This window comes from Lepidochelys kempii, chromosome 1 (genome assembly GCF_965140265.1).
Source record: "Lepidochelys kempii isolate rLepKem1 chromosome 1, rLepKem1.hap2, whole genome shotgun sequence".
Taxonomy (NCBI): Eukaryota; Metazoa; Chordata; order Testudines; family Cheloniidae; genus Lepidochelys; species Lepidochelys kempii.
The window spans coordinates 255,437,900-255,462,729 of record NC_133256.1 but is presented as its reverse complement, the minus strand read 5'-3'; the positions used below and the strand labels follow the sequence as shown (position 1 = coordinate 255,462,729).

The following is a 24,830-nucleotide window of genomic DNA, read 5'->3' as shown; positions in this document are numbered from 1 at the left end:
CAAAAGTGAGGTGCCAAGAACTATAGTGACCTCAGAAGAGTGAAGCTTTTGATGTCACCAGACCCAGAGATGACTTTATAGATTACAGATGAGTCTCTCTTCACAGTAACGTCATCACAAGAAAAGTTTGGACTGGGTGCAAATCACTTGGAATTAGTTCCCGCTGGCCCCTGTCCAAATACAATCGTATGGCTCACTGGTCCATAATTCTTAGGGGATCTCATGGCTCCTTTTTTACAGATAGGTCCCATCTTAGTAACTAAGGAACAGCTGTAGTTTCTAGAGCTAAATCTATGCCTTTGTTGTATCTTTGGAAGGATCCTGAGGTTAGAGCAGTGGACTGGGAGAACTGGGTTCTCTTCCTGGCTCTGCTAATGACCTTGTGCATGACCTTGAGCAAGTCATATAACCTCTCTGTGTGGCTCAGTTTCCATCTGTAAAATGGAGATGATAATGCAGTAATTGCCTTTCATAAGTGAAGTTTAATTCCTTAACGCTTGTAAAGTGCTTTGACATCCTCACAGAGAAGACGCCAGAAAGATGAAAAATATTACATGGTCATATCCCCCTTTTATTGCCAACAGAACCTTCCGATGCTGAGTACTGCCAATGAATTTCATTTGAGTTTCTCTAGTTGCTCTGTAATTTCCTTAAGGAGGCCAGTCCCTATCAAGTGTGGGTGATCCAGGAACGCTGCATCCTGTACCTTGCAGTAGAGCCCTGTGTGGGACTATTTTTTTAATCCCGCTGCCACTCCCACCTGCTCCCACATTATTTCTTGCATTTTTATCTCGCTCCCACCTGCAAAAACCTTCGATCTGCCAAATCCCGCAAGAGAGACAGGTTTTCCCTATGCTACTAAAAAACAAAACAAAACGCAGTCAGTTAACATATTATATATATAAACGTAATTCAGACACAATTTTTACCACTGAAATTATAAAACAAATCTTGCTTAAACCATGTAAAAATATTTTAACTCCTGTTAGAAAAGATACCAAATCTCTTTCGAGCCCTTGTTTAAATTTAAACATTAAAACCTTTATTTAAAAAAAAGAAAAACTTGCTTTACATCACTGAAAGTGTTTTCCTGCAAATTACCGTAGTCTGTTTTTTTTTTCTTGGCCCACCCAATCCTGCCCACAACAAAGCACATTTTACCCACTCCTGCTTTTATGACAGTGGATCCTGTGGGACCCACGAGATTCCCCGTCCCGCTGCAGGGCTCTTATCTTGCAGTGTCCCAGACATGTTTCTTGGAGTTGCCATTTTTGAGTTCCTGCCTCTCCCTTTTATAAAATGCCCAGCTACACACTGGAATGTTGCAGAAGTGAGAATCCAAAATGGCAGCTACTATCTGATAGCTCCTTTTGCTCTCGTGACGATCTTGTAACTTGTCCCCATCAGAGCACGATAGCTAATGCTGAATTGGAGAAGCAGCAATCTATATTTAAAGTCCTGCTAGCATGGGGCTCTTCCTACAGACATTGGTCATGCTTTAGTTAGCAATGGACCATAATCTGCACTCTTCTTCCCCACTGCCACACGGAGAATTCTTTAAAATCCCTGGCTCCTGCCATTGGGATTATCCTACTGTGATCTTGCTATGAATGAGGCTGCACTTATTGCATTACTCATCCAGAGCCACTAGGTGGCAGCAGGTCATGCCCAATAGGTTCAAGTTTGGGCTGAGCTCTAGGAACTTGCAGGATGTATGTATGAGCATGCAGCAGGCTCCTGTAATATAGATGATGGCATTATCTCTCTGTGTCTCTCACTTGCACCTCCCTCCTCCCCACTTGCCTAACATACAGGGTTGACTCTGAGGGAGAGTCCCAGTCAGAAGAACACTGATGATGACTTGGAGGCACAAGAGGAAAATAGAGGGACTCCTTAGGACTTTAAAGGGGAGAAGGGAAGGAAAGGGCTGGGGGGAGGGGTCACCAGTATTCTGCTTTGAACCTCAGAGCATCTGTTTGGTCCCAGCTAGTCAATGACCCATTGAGTCATGTATCCTGCCTCAGGGCTTGTCTACACTTAAAACGCTACAGCTGCAGCGTTTCAGTTTAGATGCTACCTATGCCGACAGGAAGGGTTCTTCCTTTGGCGCAGGTATTCCACCTTCCGGAGAGGCAGTAGCTAGGTCAATGGGAGAATTTTTTGTTGACCCAGCGCAGTCTACACCGGGGGTTAGGTTGGTACAGTAACTCCTCACTTAACGTTGTAGTTATGTTCCTGAAAAATGCAACTTTAAGTAAAACGACGAATCCAATTTTCCCATAAGATTTAACGTAAATGCAGGGAGTTAGTTTCCAAGGAAAAAATTTGGGGGCAGACAAAAGGCATTATATACTGTACTGTACTGTGGTTGGGAGGTACCCCTGGCTTACCCTACACAGGCACAGCCCGCTGCAGACAATGAGGTAGGCAAGGACACGAGGAAGCACCTTGCGCAGCAGCAGCAGCAGCGGCAGCTTCCCCCCCGGAAGAACAGGTGCCGACTTTGCCAGGGGATGCTCCAGGCCCGCCTCTTCCCCTCCCTGCTCCATTCCAGGCCCTCCTCTTCCCACCTCCATTCCACTTCCTCCCCAGAGCATGTCGCGTCCCCGCTCCTCACGCTTCCTCCCAGCGCTTCCCTGATGCCAAACAGCTGTTTGGCAATGCTTAGGACTTTCTGGGGGGTGGGGCGGAGGGGGAGGAGTGGGGAGACAGTGCTGTTTGGCGGTGGGGGAAGCACTGGGAGGGAGAGGGAGGAGGCGGAGAAGAGGGACTTGTGCAATGTTCCCTTGTAAAGTTGCTGTTCTTCCACAGAATCCTACAAGCAATAGACAGAGCAGGCAGCCAAACAACATTAGAAGGGAGCATTGCACAACTTTAAACAAGCATGTTCCCTAATGGAGCAGTGACGTAACTTCAAAACAACATTAAGCGGGAGGATGTTAAGTGAGGAGTTACTGTACAGATACGTCTCTCGGGGGTGGATTTTTCATATTCATCAGCACACTCTGTTATACAGCGTTATAATCATTAGCACTTATATACTGTGATTTACAAAGATGATCTAATCAGGTAGAATGTTTTTCCTGAGGGCTAGAAGCTATTTGGAATGATTTATGTCATGTCTCTTTAATTAGCCTAATGGATCTATCTAGATGCGTATGGTCCTCACAAACATTAATGGATTTTAGCCTTGTGAGATGGTCAAGTATTATCTCCATTTCACAGGTGGGGACCTGAGCCACAGAGAGATCAATGTGATAGAAAGGTTTTACTGGGTTTTTTAGGGTTTTACTTAGATTGTAAGCTCATTGGGCCAGAGAGTGTCTTTTTGTTTGGTGTTCATATAGTGCCTTGCACAATGGGGTCCATGTCTCTGACTGGGGTTCCTAGATGCTACCACAATACTAATAATTATTAATAATAGGCTGAGTTTGGGATGGAATCTTTACTCCGAGCAGAATGAAGCCTTTTTACCCATGAGTTATGTGGTTATCCCAGATGAGTGCTAATAAGACCTTTTATACCATATCACATGATCATGTATCTGTAATTGCCCCATATTTTTCAGGAAAACTTTGTTTTAAACAAGTTTAGAGTTATATAAAATGTTAATAGTTCTATATTCCTTTACTTGTCAAACCAGACTCCCTTTCATACCATGAGACCAACTTTTTGGACCTCAGAAGAAGAGGAAAATTAGAACAAATAGATTTTGGAAAAGTGTTTTATCTTATTGAAAAGGAGGCTTTTCTGGCTTGCTTACACTATAACTCTTATTTTTAGCCCCAGTGGATCATGAGTTATCGGAGCTTTAAATCTCTCACTTTTCTAAAACAGAATATTGACCTGTCCCTGGCCTAGTGTCTGTGTAATTTGGGTGGAGGCGACTGGGGGGGAGGAGGACCTTTTGTGCCAGGTTGTTTTTTTAAAAAAAAAGTAGAGTAGCCTGGAGTGTTGTTAGATGTCCCAGCAAGATGGTTTAGTGAGCTGAGTGCAGGTGAGGTGGTCAAAAGTACATGATAAATTATACCAATCAGACAGCTGTCACCTAACACTCTATACTCCCCACCCTTAACGTAAATGTCCCCTTCCATATAGAAACTCTGAAATGAAATTGAGTCTTTGATTAGATCCAAAGTCTGGGTGGATGTTTACTGGCAGAAAATTGATGGCCAAAATTTAGTATGAGGTTATCATGGTGAATCATACAGTTCAACTTGGTTTATATTACAGAAAGTCAGTACAAAATTATATGCACATTTTACACCACACTTCTCCAGAGCAATTTTGTACCTGGGATTGACTCATGATGTCTGAAATGTGATATGTGGTGTAATAAGCTAGGCACAAGATAGGAAGCAAACTGTAATTTAGGGGACAGAAAGGATAATCGGAGAAAGGTAACAGAAGGGTTACAAATATGAGTTTGTCTTGACCAACGTACTAGCTAAGCCCAACTGAAACTTGTCCTTTCCCCTAGGCTAGCTGGAGGGTAACACCTTTAGCCTCAGTTTTAGGTGGTCAAGTTGTAGCTTAGGCTCCTGCCACTTTTCCTAGTCAAGACAAACCCTCTATGGCTATGAATTATTCAGAGATGTCATACACACCTCTTGAAGATACTTAGCTTGCCCTCCTCACTGTAGTATCTGTAACCCTCTCTGGAATTGTTTGTTCCTAACATATTACACTAAGCCTTTAGGGGGGTTACCCCTGGACTACAGCAGCAATGGCTACAGAAGCTCAGGACTCTTTGCCTAGATTCCAGGGTGGAGATAAAACAAGCTACCAGAACCAATCTTAAGCCAAAACTCGGAGAGAAAGGGTTTGGTTACACTTTTGGGTTTTGGCTGTGTTTGGAGTATGGCAGGGAGAGAAGCATCACAGCCAGGGAGGACCCTTTTATCCTCCATGTTCCTAACCAAGGGAAGACTTTTGCTAGTCTACTTAGATGACCTCATCATCTTCGGAAAGCCCTTAAAGGACCATGAAACACATTTGCTAAAGGTCCTAGATTGTCTGCAGGAATGTGGCCTGAAATTATCACTGCACAAATGTGTTTTCTGCCAGACCACCATCAAATATGGGGGACACGTCATGTCTGAACCAGGAATATCTCCCAGGCCTGACAAAATAAGTGCTTTGGCTACTTGGTCTCAGACATGCAATTTAAGAAGCCTACTATTCTTTTTAGAATTATGTGGATACTGCTGCAGGTTCGTCAAGAGCTATTCATTAGTTGTGAGACCCCTGCGTGAACTAACACAGGGATATGCCCCTACCAGATCTGAGGGGACTGGCAAGAAAACATTTAAAGAAAAACCCTATTTTAAGGAGTTTCAACCTTTCAGAGCCCGATGAGACCCCAAATGTGACGAGACATTACAGCAGATCATCCAGTGCCTGACACAGGCCCTGGCTGGTACTAGCCTAGGGGTGGGCAAACTTTTTGGCCTGAGGGCCACATCGGGGTTCCGAAACTGTATGGAGGGCCGGGTAGGGAAGGCTGTACCCCCGCCCCCTATCCTCCCCCTCCCACTTCCCGATCCTGACTTCCCCCCTCAGAACCTCCGACCCATCCAAACCCTCTGCTCCCTGTCTCCTGATCGCCCCCACCCGGGACCCCCTGCCTGGGACCCCACCCCGTATTCAACCCCCCTACTCTCTGTCCCCTGACTGCCCCAACCCCTGTCCAAACTTCCACCCCCTGACAGGCCCCCCCGGGATTCCCACACCTATCCAATTGCCCCTGTTCCCCGTCCCCTGACCGCCCCCCCACAAACCTCCGCCCCATCCAACTGCTCCCTGTCCCCTGACTGCCCCCCCGGGACCCACTGCCCCTTATCCAACCCCCCCCTTATCCAACTAGCTGTAGTGGTCTGGAAGCAGTTCTTTATCAAGGAAATGATAAAGAGTTAAAACCCATTGCCTTTGCCAGCAGAAGTTTGAAAGTAGAGGAAAAAAAACCTATTCTGCTCACAAGTTGAAGTTTCTGGCATTGAAGTGGGCAGCAGTGAAAAAGTTTCATGACTATCTTTATGCAGCCAAGTTTCTGGTATGTACGAACAGCAACCTGTTATCCTATGTGCTAACATCAGCTAAGCTTCATGCTACTGGACACCGATGGCTTTCAGCATTGTCCCTTTATGACTTCAGCACCGGCTCAGTTTGAACGACACTAATGATGGTGCTGTGTCTTAGCACCTTCACACAGAACAGAACACACCAGATTTCTGGAGGACTATTCTTGACCCTGGTGTAAAGGCTATATGCCATATGCTAGTCTCTACAGACAAAACGACCACCAACCTGAAGAGGGCTGCCAACCAGCTGGGAGCCCCTCCAGAAGCTATCTCTATGGGTTAAGCCCATTTCACCCATTTGGATACAACTTCTTTACTGCAAGTCTGCCTAGAGAAAAGCTCAGAAAACCGACTTCAGTTTAAAAGACTTTATTCATACTCTGCAAAAGGGATTGTGAGAGTTATCAGTCAAGTCTCCTCACCAAGATGCACCCTTATTTTTTTTAAAAAATGGAGTAAGCTTACTCTAATAAATGGCCTATTATTTCGCATAAGCCAAGGTTAAATGGCCCCAAAGAAACAACTAGTGCTTCCTTTTAAACTGTGGAGTATTGTCCTACATTTCCTCCATTACGAAAATGAGCACTTGCGAGTAAACAAAACTCTTAACCTAGTAAAGTTCAGGTTCTGTTGGCCATGTATGGCTCATGAAGTGGAAAAACATTGCAAGGCTTGCTTTAGATGTATATGTAACCAGGATCTGAATGAATGCTTCCCTGACAGCTAGCTGGGAGAGGGAGAGACTTTGGGTGTGTTTATGTAAATACAGTTTGCTCCTGCATTGCTTATATATTCAGCAGATGGAGTGGTGTCAAAGTAATCAACTTTGGCTGGTGTTGGGTTACAAATCACTTACCAGCCACCAACAGTACCAGGAGGTGTGAGCCGGTATGACATTGTGCATCAACTATGAGAAAGAGACCGAGAGACTTTTTCCATTGGACCATATGAACCGGAACCATAAACTCACTGAACATTAAATCTCACCAAATGAGGGTAAATCCATCCTCATCATCGTATCCACTCATTATACTCCACACCTGCATACAGCCATTATATGAACAACATACTCCCATATCTCAATGTCTGTACTTTGACCCGTTAACCTTTTACCCTCAATCGGGGAGACTGCAGATTATGTATTTCTTATGCCATCTGTTCCTAAACCGAACTTTGCACCCCTTGATAATCTGTACCTTATTCCCTAATAACCAGAAACTTCTATGCTTAAACTCGGTACCGTTTTCTTTTTATTTCAACATCATCTTAATAAAATTATTAAATCTGAATTCAGGAGTGGTGAAATATGCTTACCAATGTTGTAATTGTAGTAGGAATACAGGAAAGCGGGACTGTGCTTAACCTGTCCCAAAATAAGAGGGTCACCCTCAGTTGAAAGAACCTCGTTAAGCCAGGGGCTCAAATGCCAGAGCTCTGTTAAAGAAAGAGGGGTGGGGCTAGGTGTCTTAGTCAAGAGGCTGAGAACCCTCCCCAAAAGTCCTTCCTGGACGGTTAAACCTGTTTCTCCCCACTGTTCAGAGAAAGAGCTAAATAGGCTTTATTAGGAGTTTCTTTGTTATTTTAAATGCTCAGTCAGAGCTGAAATCAGTTGTGGTAGGACTGTGTTTCTGCCCTGCATGCTAAGAGCTAAAAATCATTGAGAGACTGATGTGCAGAGGTCACAGCAGAGAAGCAGGTGGCAGCAGTAGGTGATTGACAGTTGGCTGGTGAACGAGTGGCTGGTGAGGCGGAGAGGCACAGCGAGCAGCCAGCAGGGAGGCTGGCAGAGAGTGCCACAGCAGAGCCTTGCAGAGATGGGTGGTGAGCGAGTGCTCGAGCACTAACGTGCCTCTTTACCCTCCCATCACCCTGGGTGTGGTGGGGTGAACTCTGCAGATGCACCTCTGAACTCTGGGTCTGCACTGACCAAGTACAGCAACTGTGAGTGGGGTGCAGAGAAGGGTCAGGCACGTGAAAGGGACTTTTGGGTTCCTGGCCTTAAGAACCTGAGGGGAAAGGACACTGCCCAACTTATTTGGGGGTGGGTCTTTTGCTCATGGTTTTTGTTTATGAACCCTGTTTGCGGAGTTTTTCCAAATTAACACCCAGTTACTTCCCTCCTTTTATTAAAAGTTTCTTTTCTACACAGACTCTGTGCTTGCGAGTGGGGAAGTATTGCCTCTCAGAAGTGCCCAGGGGTGATGTGTCATTTTCCCAGGTTACTGGGTGGGGGCTCAAACCGGTTTTGTGTTGTATCGATGGAAAGGAACCCCTAGCTATTGAACCCGGCCCTGGTTGCTGCTGGCTCCAACTGTCAGAAGGGTTACATTCACAAAGAAAAACACTGCCAAAGATATCTTCCCCTTTAGTTAATATTACCAGCTGTGGACCCCTTGATCTCGTACACATGGACTTTTTAAGTTTGGAAAGTAATACTAAGAACATTGAAAACATACTCCTGGTAAAGGACCATTTCACCCAATACTTGCAGGCCTTCCCCACTGAGGACTAGAAAGCTGCCACTGTTGCAGAGGTGCTGTGGGAAAAGTTCTTTGTGCATTATTGATTGCCCTGTAGAATCCATTCAGATCCAGGAAAAGATTTCAGAAGTCAGCTTATTAAAGAACTATTGCAAATGACAGGAATGAGGAAATCCAAAACAACTCCTGCCATCCCCAAGAAGACCCTCAGCCAGAGAGATTTAATAGGACCTTGTTAAACATGTTAGGCACCCTGAATCCTAATCAAAAGTTCAAATGGAGTCAGCATGACAGCTTCTTAGTACCTGCCTAAAATTGCACAAGTAAAAACCCACTGGGTATTCCCCATGCCACCTAACGTTTGGGAGAGAGGCAGACTGCCAGTGAACTTAGCCTTTGGAGTGTCTGCTGATGGAGCTTACTCTGAAATCTACCTCCAGTGTGTCATCCAACTAAGAAAGCATTAAAAAAGGCCTATAAAATAGCCACAGAAGCAGAAAAGAAAAAGGCAGAGAGTCCAACAAAAGCAAATAAAACAACTGTGTGAGGGATCAAACCCGCAAACCAGAGAGCAGATCCTGACACAAAATCTTGGGCTCCAGGAAAGACATAAGATTGCTGACCATTGCCAGGCTAAACCTACATCACAGAAGAGAAGGTGCCAGGCCTTCTTGTCTACAAAGTTTGGCCTGAGGAGGGGAGAGAACGTAGCAAGATTCTCCGCGGAAACCAACTGTTGCCCACTGGACAGCTAGACTCCAGTACTAACACGGCAGTACCAGCACCTGTCCAAAGACCTCCTGTTACTTGGAGCAGGAAGACAGCAAGTTAATCTCAGTCTCCAGTGCCATCTCTCAATATAGCTCATTCAGTGACAGCCAAGGGGAAACCTGTTGCTTCTAATGACGATAATAAGTATAGTTTCCCATGTGGGGAAATGGTTTATGAGCACATCAATCTGATGACGTTTGGAAGGAACAAGACTCATAATGAAATGAAAACCCTAGTTTCAACAAAACCTTACTGCTATAGGTAAGTTAAACCCTTTGGCTGAACATTTCATTTCACCACAAAATCAAGACGATATGGCCATGGTTATGGAGAAAAATCCTACTGAGGGAGAAGTTGCAGACCCAAGTGTGGAGCCTGAGGTGAGAAGTGCATGCCCTACTGCTGCCAAGGATACAGCTGTACCCGGACAGTCTGGTCAAGAGGTGAAACCTGTCATAAAGTTAATCTATGACTCCCCTGGTGTCTCCTTCAGTGTACTTCTCCCTGTGCTGTATAAGTGGGTGTCAGGAGCATGCTGTCCAATATTAAAACCCACTGTGTAGCGAGGGGGTGTGGCCTCCCTCCCAGACGGTTGGAGAGACAACTGTGAGAGCCCCATGGTGGGCAGAGCCAGGACACCCACGCCCACCTCGCCAGAAACAGAGGGATGGGACAGGAACTGGAAATCTAAAAGGCAGGCCCTTCAGCTTAGTTGGGGAGAAGCCGCCAGAGGAGAAGATGTCTCCCACCAGTTGCTGGAGTTCGGACCTGACAGCAAACATTACAGTGCCCGAGACCCGGAGTGACTATCAGAGCTGCTGGTCGCTGGAGACACCGAGAAGTTGCCATTAGCTGTTTATCCTAGCGAGGCGAACGACGACACTGGGACCCAGGTACACCCCCCTGAACAGGAGTGTAGGAATTAGCCCAGGGGAGCCGAATATAGTTCGGCTGTGTTGCTGACTGACATCCGACTAACGTTTTGTGGCTGAATTTCCCTGCTGACCCAGCGGTGGACCACTTCACCACTGCTAGGGCCCTGAACTGGGACCCAGTGTAGTCAGGCAGGCCCAGGTCCTCCTGCCACCCCACTCTAGGCCAAGAGACCTGTGTTTGTTTGGTGGTCTGCCAGAGCCAGGAACCCCAACTGTGTGCTGCCCCACCTGGGGCTTATAGACATTACTGCTCTACCCCGCCGACTGGCAGAGACCCCAGGTCTGGAACTGCACCCTCCCAGAGGCCTTGTAGCGAGGGGGCATGGCCTCCCTCCCAGATGGGTGGAGGGACAACTGCGACTGCCTTACACCATTAATGTTGTCCTCAGGTTGTAGTAGGACAGCGTATTTGTGTACATTAATGAAATTGAATTTACATATCATTTTAAATGTCTATTGAAATTCTTGATGGGAACATCAAGTTTTCCCAGGTGAGGGAGTGTGTAACCCCCTCTTGAATGGATTGTTCCGAACATGTTACACTGAGTGCCTAGGGCAGTGGTCTCCAAAGTGGGCTGCGCAAGACCATCCCTGAGGGTGTGCGGCAGGAGGAGCGCTGCCGGCACGCCTGCGGCAGCTCTTCTACCTTTGGTTCTGCGGCGGCAGGAAGCGAGCGCCTGCGGCAGCTCTTCTATGTAGCAGCTCCTCCCTTCTTTTTTCTTCGGTGGCACGCCTGCGTCAATTTTTTTTTCTCCTGGGGGTGCGCAATCAAAAAAGTTTGGAGACCACTGGTCTAGGGGACTTGCCTCTACACTACAGCAGCAGTGGCAACAGAGGATCAGGATCCTATTCCCCAGACTGCCTAGAGTCCAGGGCAGAGATCGAACAAGCTGGAAGGTACTACAGAACCAATCAAAAGCCAAAACTCAGAGGCAAAGGGTTTGGTTATACTTCTGGCTTTTTGCTTGTGTTTGGAGCGTAGCAGGGAGAGTAGCATCACAGCCAGGAAGGACCCTTCTACCCTCCACATTCCCACCCATGGGAAGATTTGAAGACCTTTTGGAATTTCTAGGACAATGTCATCTCAGCAGAAATCAAAAACTCAGAAGACTTCAAGTTGCAGTCAGGCTACTGAAAGTCAGCCTAACTGCACACTTAAATCCAGATCAGAGAGGCACAATGACAATCTCCTTGGTGTGAATACAGTAGTTTGTAAAAACACCCTTGTTTATTTATTCTGATATTGTGTTTTAAGCGAGCCACTGATTCAGTGCTGCACCATCCATCAAAGACTGAGCCTGAACTCAGTTTTTGCCTCGGCAGATGCTAGCTGCTGGGAGAGGAAGTAGTGTGGTTTGCACTGGCTGTAAATGTTGGGTGGGCGGTAGAATTTATATATGACTAATTTTGTGTTTTGTTGGTTATTGTTTTATTACTCTGGGAACTGATATAGCTATTTTATTTTTGTGTATTCTGACTAATGCTCCTCTGTATGAGTTTGGGTGGTAAATATTTTCCCAAGGAACAGGCCCTCTGTGTTATATTGGAATTGGAAAAGGTTCAGAAAAGGACAACAAAAATTATGAGGAGTAAGGAATGGCTGCCATATGAGGAGAGATTAATAAGACCGGGACATTTCAGCTTGGAAAAGAGACAAACAAGGGGGGATATGTTTGAGGTCTATAAAATCATGACTGGAGTAGAGAAAGTAAATAAGGAAGTGTTATTTACTCCTTTCAGTAACACAATAACTAGGGGTTGCCAAATGAAATTAATAGGCAGCAGGTTTAAAACAAACAAAAGGAAGTATTTTTTCACACAACACGCAGTCAACCTGTGGAACTCCTTGCCAGAGGATGTTGTGAAGGCCAAGACTATAACAGGGTTAAAAAAGGAACTAGATAAATTCATGGAGGATAGGTCCATCAATGGCTACTAGCCAGGATGGTTTCCCTAGCCTCTGTTTGTCAAAAGCTGGGAATGGGCGACAAGGAATGGATCACTTGATGATTACCTGTTCTGTTCATTCCCTCTGGGACACCTGGCATTGGCCACTGTCGGAAGACAGGATACTGGGCTAGATGGACCTTTGGTCTGACCCAGTATGGCCGTTCTTATGTTCTCTGCACTAGGAGGGGTTTCCTTGGGTGGAGGCACAAGGTGCCTTTGTTGCTGAACCCAGGACCCATACCCACACCCCAGGGCTGGGTTACACTCACAACACCACCGTGAAGTAGGCCACTGCTATTACCCCCATTTTACTATGGGAAACTGAAGCACTGAGAGACTTACTGACTTTGCTAAGGTCACATAGGAAGTTTGTGGCAGGGAACTGAACCCAGATCTCCCAAGTCCTAGGCTGGTGCCAATTTTCATCTCCTAACAAGAGTTCCCTTTCTCTGTGCATATACACTTCTGCTTAGCCATAGATACGGGTGCATATTAAACAGTAATTGTTGATTGAATTTTATTATCAGGACATGTTCTGACCATGTCAATAAGGATTCCTTGAACCTGGGAGGGAATAAATCAGCACTTCAGTGTGCCTGCCAGTTGTCTGTCCTTCCCTGGCCAGCTCCCTCTATGGAGCTATATAGAAGGTTGGTAAGTCTCCCAAACTGTAAACACAGCGCTGTTCTTCCCTCCCCCCCTCCCCCCGGATTTCTCCAAACACACAGTTATTTGAATGTAGGGATACAGACAGTTAGTTAATGATTAGGGGAGGGAACATTATCAGACAGGATCAGACCCTGGGTCTATCTAGACCAGAGTCCTGTCTCAGACGCTTCAGAGCCCTGAAATATGCAGATGTGGGATAATCTGCCCCTGACAGTAGGTCTCACCCTGGCCTCTCATACTTAGAAATTGTTTTGAGCCCTGAAGCATCAGGTTTTGTATTATTTGACAAATGGTTACCTGGGGGCTATGTGAGACATTCTGGGTACCACCTTGCAACATTCAAGCAGTTCAGTGCTATAATGTTATATCCCCCTTGGTTTTTTCCTGGTTCTGGAGAGTGAGGAGGGGAACACATGGCATTTGGACCCAGAGGAACTAAAAGCTCTCGAGGAGACTTCTCCATGAGACTGTGTGATTTTCTAAAAGAGAATCACCTGCTTTTATCAGAGAAGAAAATAAGAATATTAAAAAAGAAATATAAAATCTCATCCCAGATCCGCAGTGGAAAGGAAATACTTTTGTAATCAGTAACCAGTTCTACAGGACAGCTGGGACTTCCCCTGTTGCCCATCCTGGGGGGATGAATAGAGGTGCAGAGAATGGGTCACTACAGACAGACGTGGTCCATCTCGGCGCCGCCAAGAGTGTGGTTCTGAAATCTACAGCTTGAAATTTTGACTCTGCCTCTCGGGTCCTTGGGACAGCAGCTCTGTGACAGGCTCCTGGCACTGCACTCCAGCAGTGTCCTTTCTGCCACAATGGGATATGTGCCAACCCAATAGGAAAAGCAGAAATTATTCCATCAGTGGCAGCCACAATAGCACCTGACCCAAAATAGCTTCCCAGAAAGAGAGAGGCAGATTAGGTTAAACTAGCCTGAAAGAGAGCGAAACTCCAGCTGACAATTGACAGGTGTCTGTCTGTGAGGAGGGATTATAAACCGCAGGAGTGAGCTCGCTAGCAGCACTCTGAGGCAGGGCATTCGGCTGCTAACAACCTCATCTCCGCTTTTTTTTTTTCAAGCACCAACAAATTATGGGGCTCAGTGATGACGAATGGAACCATGTCCTGGGCATCTGGGCGAAGGTGGAACCAGACCTCTCGGCCCATGGACAGGAAGTTATAATCAGGTAGGCATGAAACTGGTGATGGAAGCGTGCGAGAGAGCATGGCTCAAGCGCTTGGTGCATTGGACTTTAGGAATAATATGCTTTTGAGCATCCTTTAGAGGTGTACAGGTGAGAAAGTAAAGAGGGTGTTGTGACTCATTAGCCCTGGGGCTTTAGTTTTCTCTAGCATTTTTATGAACTGACTTCTTTCTTTATTGATCATTTCTAGGGCAGTGGGTTTCCCATCACTATGGTTTCTGGGTCAAAAGCATTAACTTTTTAAGGTTACCCTCCCCCCGGCTCCCCCCCCAAAAAAGGTCTTGGGTTTTGTTACTCCCTTTGCCCTGATCAGCTAGCCCACTAATGAAGTTGAACTCCAGGTCCCCACTGTCAGAAGCAAAATGTTGGAGTGAGGTGGGTGTCCCTCCCGGGCCTTCCAATTCTCTGCAGTTAGTCCCTCCGGAGGTAGGGAGGGGAAACAGCATGGGAGGATACAAAAAAAGGGGTCAGGGGAAGAGATGAGAGAAAAATTGCATGTGACCAATTTTTATGGAATCTGTGATTTCATCAAATTTGCTGTGATTACCTGTGATTTCCCCCCACCAAATTCCCCCCCGCCTAATCATTTCTTTCTGTTTCCTCTTCGGTAGTCCTCTTCCAGCCTGCCACAACCTCAGGACAAACCATCTAGAAAGGTGGGAGGTAGGACCCAAGCTCTTTTTCCAAAGCCCAGCTTGAGTCTGGTCTGAGATGGGGCACTTTCCCACCCCACCCTCCTCCACTGGAGTGTGTGATTCTGAGGTTAGGGTGGGAATTCTCCCCAGGCCAAGCTCTAGGGAGGCCCCACAACACTGAGTTTTTGAGCATCTGGGGATGGAGCAGTGAGTAGCATTTCAATGACCTTGAGGTCCCCCTCCAGTGGGATGGACATGTTGGGTTTTGATTCCCCTGGGTGCCGTGTTTCAAGTCACATACACCATGAGCTTTAACAGTAAATTGAGATCCCCTTTACGTATCAGTTCTGCCTGTCCAGTTCCAGAGGTCACCAATCCCCATAGGAACATGCTAAAAAATGATGCACATAAACATGTTCTTGGTTAAGTTGCTTTGAGTGCTTTACTTGTGTTATGGTAAGGTCATCTTAACTAAAAGTGGCGCCAATGACGTTGTCGATATTTTAAGAAGGGACTGCTACCAGATTTCTCCCTTAGCCGGTGCTAAATCCCATATACCAGAGGTATGGCGTATACTTGCCAGGGGAGGACGTGGGGCAGATGACTGGAGAATCTATCGGTCTGCTTCCCCTCTTTGAATGAGAATGTTTTCTTTTAAGCATAGCTAAGGAGGGGAGCAACATTGCTTGGCAAATCCATACTCAGCGCCCTTCACTGGAAAGGTCTATACTCTGCTCTTGAAAAATATCCTGAGTGTAGTATTCTTGTATGACAATTTTTGGTTCTGGTAGCAGCCACAGTATGTTAGACGCTTTCCAAACAGAAAAGAAGGAATTGTCCTTGTTCCAAAGAGCTCACAACCGAAAAGACAGACAGAGGGAGGGTAGGGGAAATGAATACAGCATAAACAATAAGAAAAGCCAGCCATGGTGGTGTATAGCCACATCTTGGCAATACAGTGTTTTAATAACATAATGGGGAAGAAGTGCAAGGGGTGTTTGTTTTTTGCATAACATACATAGATTATCCCTCACTACCCCAAGACCTAATCAGCCAGCTGGTTTCTTGTAGGATCAAGAGGGATTTGAATACAGGGAGGCCTTGCAGACGTCTGTTGGCATAGTAGTGTGTTCAGCTTGTGCTAAGGGAAAGAGCTTGTAGGTAGATATCATCCCCTGGGAATATTTTTGGAAAATATTTGACACTTGATGCAGCTGGATGCATTTCAAGCAAAACAAAAATTGCTCGTCAGAGGTATTTTTAGGAGTCCAAAAGATATATCATCTTTGGCAGGCATAATTTAGCCATAGCCAGGCAGAGGGTGAAGGGAGATCCATCAGAAGCATAGAACAATCATAACTTTTCTTCCAATTTAGCAGTGGCATTTTAACAAGGCTAATTGGTCCTGATAGGCTCCTTACATTGCACTGGGTGGAGAGTGTGTCTGCAACAAATTGCTTCGCTTATAAACTACAATAGCATATAGTTCAAATGATACTAAATGAAGCAATTTGTTGCATGTCCTTCCCTAAGAGATACCTCTGTGCCAGTCATTTCTTTCTGAAACCAACCAGGTCGTGAGGAGGAAACAAACAAGAAGGAAAAGACCCATCTTGATACATGTAGTACCTGATAAAGGACAAAATTGACACAGAAATCCTTTGTTCTGGTAACACTGGTGCCTTCTTAAATGAAAGCCCTTTAAAGAATGGTCACCCACATAAAGAATCTTTTTGCTACAAGGCTGTTCCTATTATCCATATACTCGGGGTGTTTGTCAATTTAATCTAATATAATGATGTCGTAAGACTGAGAATCTGGCACGAGACTGAATGGCCCATAGAAGCAGAATTCCCTTCTTACTGCCCTCTAAGGGGTCTCTAGTTAAAGGTGGAGGGACTGACATACCTGCTACTGGCCAATAGCATCATTCCACATGGCAGTGAAACCTGGTGGCCATCACGTTGTGAAAGATGGTTTGGTGGTGAAGGCACTGGACTCAAGAGATGTGGGTTCAATTTCTGGCTGTTCCACAGACTCTTCGGGCAAGTCATGTAACCTCTCTGTGCCTCTTTTCCCCATGTATAAAATAAGGATACCAATAATTTTTTGCCTTTTCTTTATTTGCCTTGTTTATTTGGAGTGTATGATCTTCAGACCAGGGACGGCCTCTTTGCCTGTGTCTGTACAGTACCTAGCTCAATGGAGCCTGATCTTGGTGCTACTGTGACACAAATGATACATACTTATTACGTACGATATGAATAAATAATAGCAATGTGAGCCAGTATTCCCCTTTCATTGTCACTGTAGAGCGTGGGGCAAAAGTGATGTTTCCTTCAGGACTGGCTGCCTGCGGTATCTGTCTCCAACCCCCAGTAAATTCAGCAGGGGAGGAATGGTGACAGGTCTGGTTTTTAACCACCTTCCCACCGTCTCCATTTCAGGAAACAGAGCTCCTGTTTGTAGCTTTGGATGGTGTGGGAAACTTGCCGGCCCTGGGATGGCTGCAGACCTTGTGCTCCTCCAGCTCTTGTTACCCAGTTGCTCCCCATTCTCTAACAGTGCACAGTGGCAGAACCGTGCTGTCAGGTATCAGGCTTAGCTGATGGATGAGTGAGAGAAGCGGTAGGAATTAACACACACTCTCTGCCATGGTGTTGGGAGTGCTGACTGCTGTCTGCACACACACAGGACTCTGGCACAGCATCTACACCTCTCTGTTGGAAGGCTTTTGGTAGCACCTTTGACCATTCTATTTAAGTGCTGTACATGGCTCCCCTGGGTGGGAGGGAGGGGAGAGAGAGATGTCTAATATTGTTCCCTCCTGGTCAATTTAAGAGCAGCGCTGATGGGCTCAGATGGGAACTCAGAATTTAATGGCTGTAATGCCTCATGAAGCAGAGCTTGAAGAAGCAGCCAAGGCATTAAATTGTGTGAATCCTCAGAGCTCCATGGCAGGTGAGGGAAGAAGGGTTTTCTCAGACAAATGTCAGTCACTCCTTCGTGTCCTGGCTGGCCCTGTACTCCTACCCTGATCCTAATACGCTGGTACAATCCCAGGTGACTGGTGCCAAAGGGCTAAACAGCTGTGAAAAACAAGTAAGATGGGCACCTGCTCTGTGACATCATTTGAAAATGTTAAGTGCACTGCCTGCCTGCCTCTCATGAAGAGAGATGGAGAAGGCTGGGATCGGTCATCTTAGAAAGGAGACAAATATGAGGGAACAGGATTAAATGTTAAAAAATGATGCTTGGTCCAGGGGAGGAGCTTCTGTTCTCCCTGTCTCATAACACAAGAACAAGGGGATGTGCAATGAAATGTAAAACCATCAAATTCAAAGTGGATAGAAGGAAATACTTTTCCACACAATGTGTAATTAGACTGTGGAACTCACTGCCACAGGATGTTGTTGAGGCTAAGAACTTAGCAAAATTCCAAAAAGGATTAGGTATTTATGTGGACAACAAGAATAGCCTGAGTTGTCATAGTTATTACTGAAAACTTGGAAAGGATCTAAAACTTCTTACTTCAAGGCACAGGTGCTGGAATTAGGAGTACCGGGGGTGCTGCCGCACCCACTAGCTTGAAGTGGTTTCCATCATATCAGGGTTTACAGTTTGGTTCAATGGCGCTCAGTGCCCCCACTATACAAACTGTTCCAGTGCCCCTGCTTCAAGTGTCAGACTAATCTCAAACAATTGAAGGCCAGGATGAGACTTTCATGGGAGGCAAATCCCACATCTGCTTTCTTATGAGGTTCTTATACCTTCCTGTGAAGTATCTGGTTCTGGCCACTGTCTAAGGGTATGCCTACACTGCAATCGGCGGTGTGATTGCAGTGTGCATAGGGATACCCAATCTCTAGCTAGCTTGGATACCAGAGCAGCAAAGCCACAGTTGCAAGCCTACCAAGAACCCTGGTTAATTACTTGGATGGCTAGCCCATGCTGATGTCTGTTCTGCCTCAGCTTCACTGCTCCAGTAAACAGTCCAGCTAGATTAAAGCTAGCCTGGGTTTGTCTACTCGAGCTGCAATCATACTGCAGTGTAGAGATCGGTTTGATGCTGAAGTAGATGGACATGGGGTTTGATCAAGTCTGGCAATTCCTGTTTTTTTCCCCATCCCACCTTTGCACCTCATGGGTTCCCTGCCTCTGTTCACAGACTCTTTCAGCTTCACCCCGAGACCCAGGAACGCTTTGCCAAGTTCAAAACCCTGACAACGATCGATGCGCTGAAGAGCTCAGAAGAAGTGAAGAAGCACGGTACCACCGTCCTTACCGCCCTGGGCAGGATCCTGAAGCAGAAGAACAATCATGAACAGGAGCTGAAGCCACTGGCAGAGAGCCATGCCACCAAGCATAAAATCCCTGTCAACTACTTGGAGGTATGGGAATTGGAGAGGGTTTCTCGGGTGAGAGGGGTTGAGTGTGTGTAGAGAATGTGGGCTTGAGTGGGAGGACGGATTGCACCTCTGCTCACTGATATCTAGTTGGACCTGTATGAGCTCAGTGTGATGTAGGAGGCCACTGTAATATTGGAAGGCTCAGCTCCTGGGGTGTGAGTCCCCATGTTTACATTGCTCACACGCAACCCTTAACAATAACAAACCAGTGTGTGCAGCGGCAGCACCCGTGGAAACCAGATCATATTAGAACAGTGAGTGACAGCACCCAAGATACTTCTTTGTATTACAGCAGCATCTGGAGGCCACAGTGAAGATCGGAGATCTATTGTGCTAGGCACTATACAAACACAGAGGGAGAGTTTACAGTGTAAATGGACAAGGCAGACAAAGGATGGGAGGGGAAGTGACTTTCCCAGGATCACGAAACAGGTCACTGACAGATCCAGGGCTAGAACCCAGGTGTCTTCGAAGTCCCAGCCTAGTGCTTTATAGGCCACGATGCCTCTCAAATGGCTGAGGGAAGGACTACTGAATTCAGTCCTAGGACTTGCCTATGCAAACACTTAATTTGTGGCCAGCTGGAGTGTAAATCTATCTTGCAGTAGCTTACCACGCACTAAGTGCCTGTATGCACCCTGCTGCCATGCACCAAAAGCTCCCTGATGCACTTTGATCTACTCCCATTTCAAAGCGGGGTAGATCAAAGCGCACTAAAGAACTTTTAGTGTGCGGCACCTGGGTCCACATGGACACTCAGTGCACAGCAGGATTGTGCGGGGTAGATTTACACCCCTGCTTGCCACAAGCTAAGTGTTTGTGTAGACAACCCCTATCTGCAAATAATTATTTACTGAAAGGTCCCTACTGTGAGTGATGCTTACCTGTCCCTTTTCCTTTCCCTCCCCCCTCTCCTTCTTGACAGTTCATTTGTGAAATCATTGTCAAGGTCATTGCTGAGAAGCATCCCTCGGACTTTGGGGCCGATTCCCAGGCTGCGATGAAGAAGGCCCTGGAGCTGTTCCGAAATGATATGGCCAGCAAGTACAAGGAGTTCGGTTTCCATGGCTAGCGTGCACATCAGGCGACACCTCCATGGAGGCCCAGCAGTGCATCTTAGAATAGCTTCCTAAGCCCCGGTTTGGGTGCCTCTTAAGTGACCATCCAAAGAGTGAGGGGGCGCTTTTGATTAGAGCAGTGTTCAGTCTCTCACCAAAGAGAGGTGCTCACGGTGATATCTGGCTTCACCTAGAGGAGAAATCTGTTTTCTTAGCAAAATAATGTATTTGTTCATTACGGAATGACCTGAGACCTTCTCCCCTGAGCTCGGCCCCAAAGACCCCATCTCATAGCAGAGCCAGAGAGTAGGAGAATGTTTAAGAATAGATGTCTGAGAATGTGTGTGGGAAGGAGAAACTGGGCTTGAACTAAGAACTCTCCTGCCCGCTGCTAGAATTGACACCACAGCTGGCACTGAGGGACAGCCTTGGCCAAGGTCTCCAAAAGGAACTAGGAGTTTTAGGTGCCCAACCAGAGATGCCATAAATGGGCCTGATTGTCAGGAAGTGCTGAGCTCCTGCCCTCTGAAAATCAGGCCTCCATAAGGTGTCACAGTAACTAGTTTGGAAGAACTTAGCAGCCTCACCTGAGCCACCAAAGGAGTGAATGGGCTGTGGGGAGTGTCCCACCTCCCCCTAAGAGGGGGTGACAGTCTCTCAAGAGCAGGGATGAGACATGTTAGCAGGTTAGAGGGGAGCTCGTATTGCTACCAATGGTATTATGCCAATTCTGGGGATAAGCACAGCCCTTCAGCTTCTGGGGGCTGGCAAGTGTGTCACTAGTTGCTAAACTCTCATTAGCAAAAGCTCTCAAGAGAAAGTGTAGGACTCCCTTGATCCCCAGCAGCTGCTGCTACGCATTTGAATTTCCATCGCACTGGGTTGTGAATAGTGTGTTTCACAGTAAATAAATATGCTTAATGTACCGGAGTCTGTGTCTGCTTCTTACGTTTGAGAAGTGCCTAGGTGAGAAGCAGGGGAGGTGGGAAAAAGAGAGAGTAGCAAACACCCAACATTTCCTCTCTGTGACAATCACAGGCCATTGCCCCTGTGGTACCAGTCTACGTCTTGAGATGCACTTGGAGTCTGTATGCTTTAGTGGAAATCAAGCTGCCCTGTGGAGGAATAAAAGCCCCTTATATTTGTGTATGGGGGAGACACCCTCAGCTTTGTCATTGCTCAAATACCAGCACAGATTCACAGGCTTATCGGCCTTTAAAACTCCACCTCAGCTGAATTCTGGGTCCCTGACTGCGCTGTGTGGTTTCCTTGACCAAACTCTGTGGCCACTGCTGGGCTGGAGATTCTCCTTGGCCCAGCACGGGTTCTTCCTTTCACAGATGCTCAGCTGGTGCTACTTCTGCAGAGAACTGAAGGTGACACTGTACTCTACTTTCTAACGGCAGCACATTTCTTATGTAAACCGAAACATGGCAACAAAAGAAATGCAACTTCTAGCTCAAGAGGGTAATAGGGGGCTGCAGCTGGCAGGCAAGTGGTTAAAACCTGCAATGGAAGAAGGACAGGCCAGTGGTTAGCCTAAGACTTGGAAGATCCGAGTGCAATTCCCTGCTCTGCCACAGAATTCCTGTGTGTCCTTGGGCAAGTCGCTTAGTTTCGCTGTGTCTCGAGATAGTAGTATTTCCCTACCTCAGAGCTGTTCAAATATGCTGAAGATAGCGAGAGGCTCAGTATGATAGTAATAGGGGCTCTAAATACTTCAGAGCGCATTCCCTACTTCAGTGTGAGTGAAATCAGCAGTGACTAAGCCCCCAGTTTCCTTAAAATACAGAAGACTAGCTGAGGTGGTCCTGCTCCTTCTCCATTCAGCTCAGAGGTCCAAAAACCCTCTGCCACTCAGAGGAGAATAGGGGTAAAGTCCTTGATGGAACAGGGAGTATTTCTTACTTTGCTCCCTTTATAAATCCCCACCACTCCAGTTTTGGTCATGATCAGCATTCTCTGGGAACTCAACCTTTCAGAATCTGGCATTGTTAACTAGCTGGAAGGGTCACTGAACTCCCTCTTGCCACCTAGATGAGGTTACAGTCTACTTGGCCCTTGTCTCAGTCAGACCACTAGCAGCTTGCGCATTCTGGCTCAGGGTATAGCAGCTGCTGCAGGAAGAGCAGCATATTAAATATGGGCCTAGGATTGTCAGCTGAACACAACAGGATTCCCTGCCAGCGACAACAGCCGCTGCTTTTGGCTATAAAGCTAGGCTTGGTGGGGAGCTAAATTCTGCAGCTATGGCAGCTGCTTATGTCAGTCCAAGTGGGCCAGCAGCCATCTATGGCTATGTTCATTTAGGGCAGTGTAATGGAGGAGTGGGGCTTGCTGCTGGCTGTGTTGTGTCTGACTACTTGCTGCATACTCAGCATAAGCTGCAGTTCTATTGGGTGAGGTGAGTCTCTACCCTCCCCAGCCAAGCTAGTAGGGAACAATGCTAAGCTCGCCTCAGTCGTGTCCTATTGGTTTGGCAGAAAGCCAGTCACCCATTTGTCTGTAGTATGGTAGCATGGAAGCACCCCCAGCTGGTGAGCAGGGCTGTGTTGGGCTGGGCACTGTACAGATAAGACAGTCCCAGCCCCACAGTGTTCACTACTTAGGATTTTGGACAGGCTAAGGTGGTAGCTTTCGCTTTAAATCCTATCCAGCATGCCGATTGCTGGGCCTCACTCACCCACCACATGGCCAGTCCTCTTGCTTCGTGGATTTCCCCCTCCAGTAACTGGTAGCACTGGCGTGCACGTTAGTGACTAAATGCTGCGATGTTGATCACTGGCTCGTTGCAGGCGAGGATGGAGATGGTTAATTATGTTATAGGGCGAGAACAATAAAACACCTCTCGTGGGCACTGTACCCGGCTTTGTCCCACCAGGTGCAGCTGATGTGAGGAACAGTGCCTAGAACATCAGTCATTTCTTCAGCCCAAACACCCAAACCCTCATCCATTTGAGGATATTTGAACATGCTGAGACTGCCTGGGGTCTGGGCAATGTCCCAAGAGCACAGAGTCTGCACCATGGTTGTTGCTAGACTAAAGGGTGCCACCCCAGTGCTCTGTACCCAGTGCAAAGTGATGTAAAACGCTGCCAGCTCAGCATAGTTACAGGTTATGGTCACTTGCCTTGGACGTGGAGAATCCAGCCAGAGGCTATAGGGGACTGGCAGAGGGGTGCATGTGTCCGTCCTAGAAGTGACAAAGTAAATGGAAAGAGAAGTCCAGGTCAGACTTGTCTCACAAAGGCTTATAAATGTGTCTAGCCGAGCATGTGTGAGAAGAGAGAGCCATGCAGGCCCGTTTGTTAGCACATAAATTCACTCCCTGCCTCTGTGACCCTAATCATGGCAGGGTCCATCTCTCAGTCCTGTGACTTGCATATAATCCCTTTGCAAATGTCAGCAAAGGTGACTTTGTGGCTTTTTAAAGAGCTGTTTTATAGACGCTTGGCTGAGTTGCACCAAGGTCCTTCCCCAGCTTGGCTGCTCTCACTCCATAAAGATACAAGCAAAACAAGCATCTTCTGCCACCCCAGGAAGCACTGAAGCTGCCTTTTGTAGCAAACAGAGGCACCTCCCTGGTATGTCGTGCAGTCCAGGCTCTTGCATGTGTCCACAAGCACTACGGTGATTTCCAGCACAATAGCCATGCATTCAAACTACGGTGCATGTTCGGGTCATGGTGATCAGCCATAGCTGTGCCTCATCTCCCTCATCCAAATGATCCTGCTGCCTCAGCTCTTGCTGGGGCAAATGGAGATTTAGTAGCACCAAGTGTTGCACTAGTTGGTGATGGATTGTTTCCGAGACTGTTTGTTTTCCCCGGGAAGCGCAATACAAATATAGCATGCGGGGGCCCTGCTCTAATATTACAGCCTTGTTGTGGCCCGGTCACACACTGAATCAATTGAATAGTCTGGGCTGGAAGACCTCTTAGCTTCTAGTTCTGGTGTTTTCTCTATGCCTCCTTGTTTATCTGAACAGCAGCTCCGTGGGCTGACAGTGGTATTTGTTTGGAACTCCTAGTGCGAGAACGGGAACCTCATTTACTCTGTCCCTTTCTCATCTGCTCCACCCCCCGCCCCCTTCCAAATTCCACAGTAGATTCTCCCACAATCCCACCGTAGGCGTGGAAAATTACTGGTGTTGACATCATGCTAACGCAGTGTGTGGGGGGGGGGGGCTCTGCCTTGGGTCTACGTGAGAGCAGTCCCGTCCTGCAGGCTCTTGGTGAGCTCTTGGGTTATCGAGAGAGTAGCTGATATGTCAGAATGGTTCTGTCTCTTCTCACTCACCCCCTCCGCTGGATGAACATATACAGGAATAGTCAAGCTACTCAGAGGAAACCCTTTGGGGGATGCAGGATGTCACGTATTTACTGGGAGCGGGCAGAGAAGGGGGAAAACTAAATGGGACAGAAAGAGTGAAGGTAAAGCACAGCTGGAAAGAAAAGAAAACTGCAGAAATTGCTACCAATGGGCTATCAAGCCAGGTCTCTTCCCTTGGACAATAGCTAGTTCCATGAGCTTCAAAAAGTTGCTCATAATTTTTCACTGCTTTACAGTGGGCAGGAGGGGAGGAACATGTCCTGATCCCACTGATGATTCATTTATGATCTGTTGCAGGGAGCTA

At 46.9% G+C, this 24,830-nt stretch overlaps 2 protein-coding genes across 7 annotated transcripts in view; one reads left to right on the top strand and one right to left on the bottom strand.

Moving 5' to 3' along the window:
• Window positions 1-24,830, bottom strand: part of LOC140903522 (apolipoprotein L6-like) — a 59,185-nt gene that overhangs the window by 16,672 nt on the left and 17,683 nt on the right. The window lies entirely within an intron of this gene.
• Window positions 10,017-21,120, top strand: MB (myoglobin). Of its 2 annotated transcripts, none has more exons than XM_073330202.1 (4): window positions 10,017-10,224; window positions 13,969-14,075; window positions 18,897-19,119; window positions 20,063-21,120. In XM_073330202.1, the coding sequence occupies exons 2-4, from the start codon at window positions 13,981-13,983 to the stop codon at window positions 20,207-20,209; spliced, it is 465 nt and encodes a 154-aa protein (XP_073186303.1). In that variant the 5' UTR covers window positions 10,017-10,224; window positions 13,969-13,980; the 3' UTR covers window positions 20,210-21,120. The 2 variants fall into 2 exon arrangements, with proteins under 2 accessions (XP_073186303.1, XP_073186293.1); XM_073330192.1 differs by lacking the exon at window positions 10,017-10,224 and adding an exon at window positions 13,051-13,098.

Excerpts from the sequence above, each read along its gene's own strand:
- MB (XM_073330192.1), top strand. The coding sequence starts at position 13,069 with ATGCAGATGTGGGATAATCTGCCCCTGACA. Across the intron at positions 14,076-18,896 it reads GGACAGGAAGTTATAATCAG|ACTCTTTCAGCTTCACCCCG; the intron begins GTAGGCATGAAA and ends CTCTGTTCACAG. Across the intron at positions 19,120-20,062 it reads TCCCTGTCAACTACTTGGAG|TTCATTTGTGAAATCATTGT; the intron begins GTATGGGAATTG and ends CCTTCTTGACAG.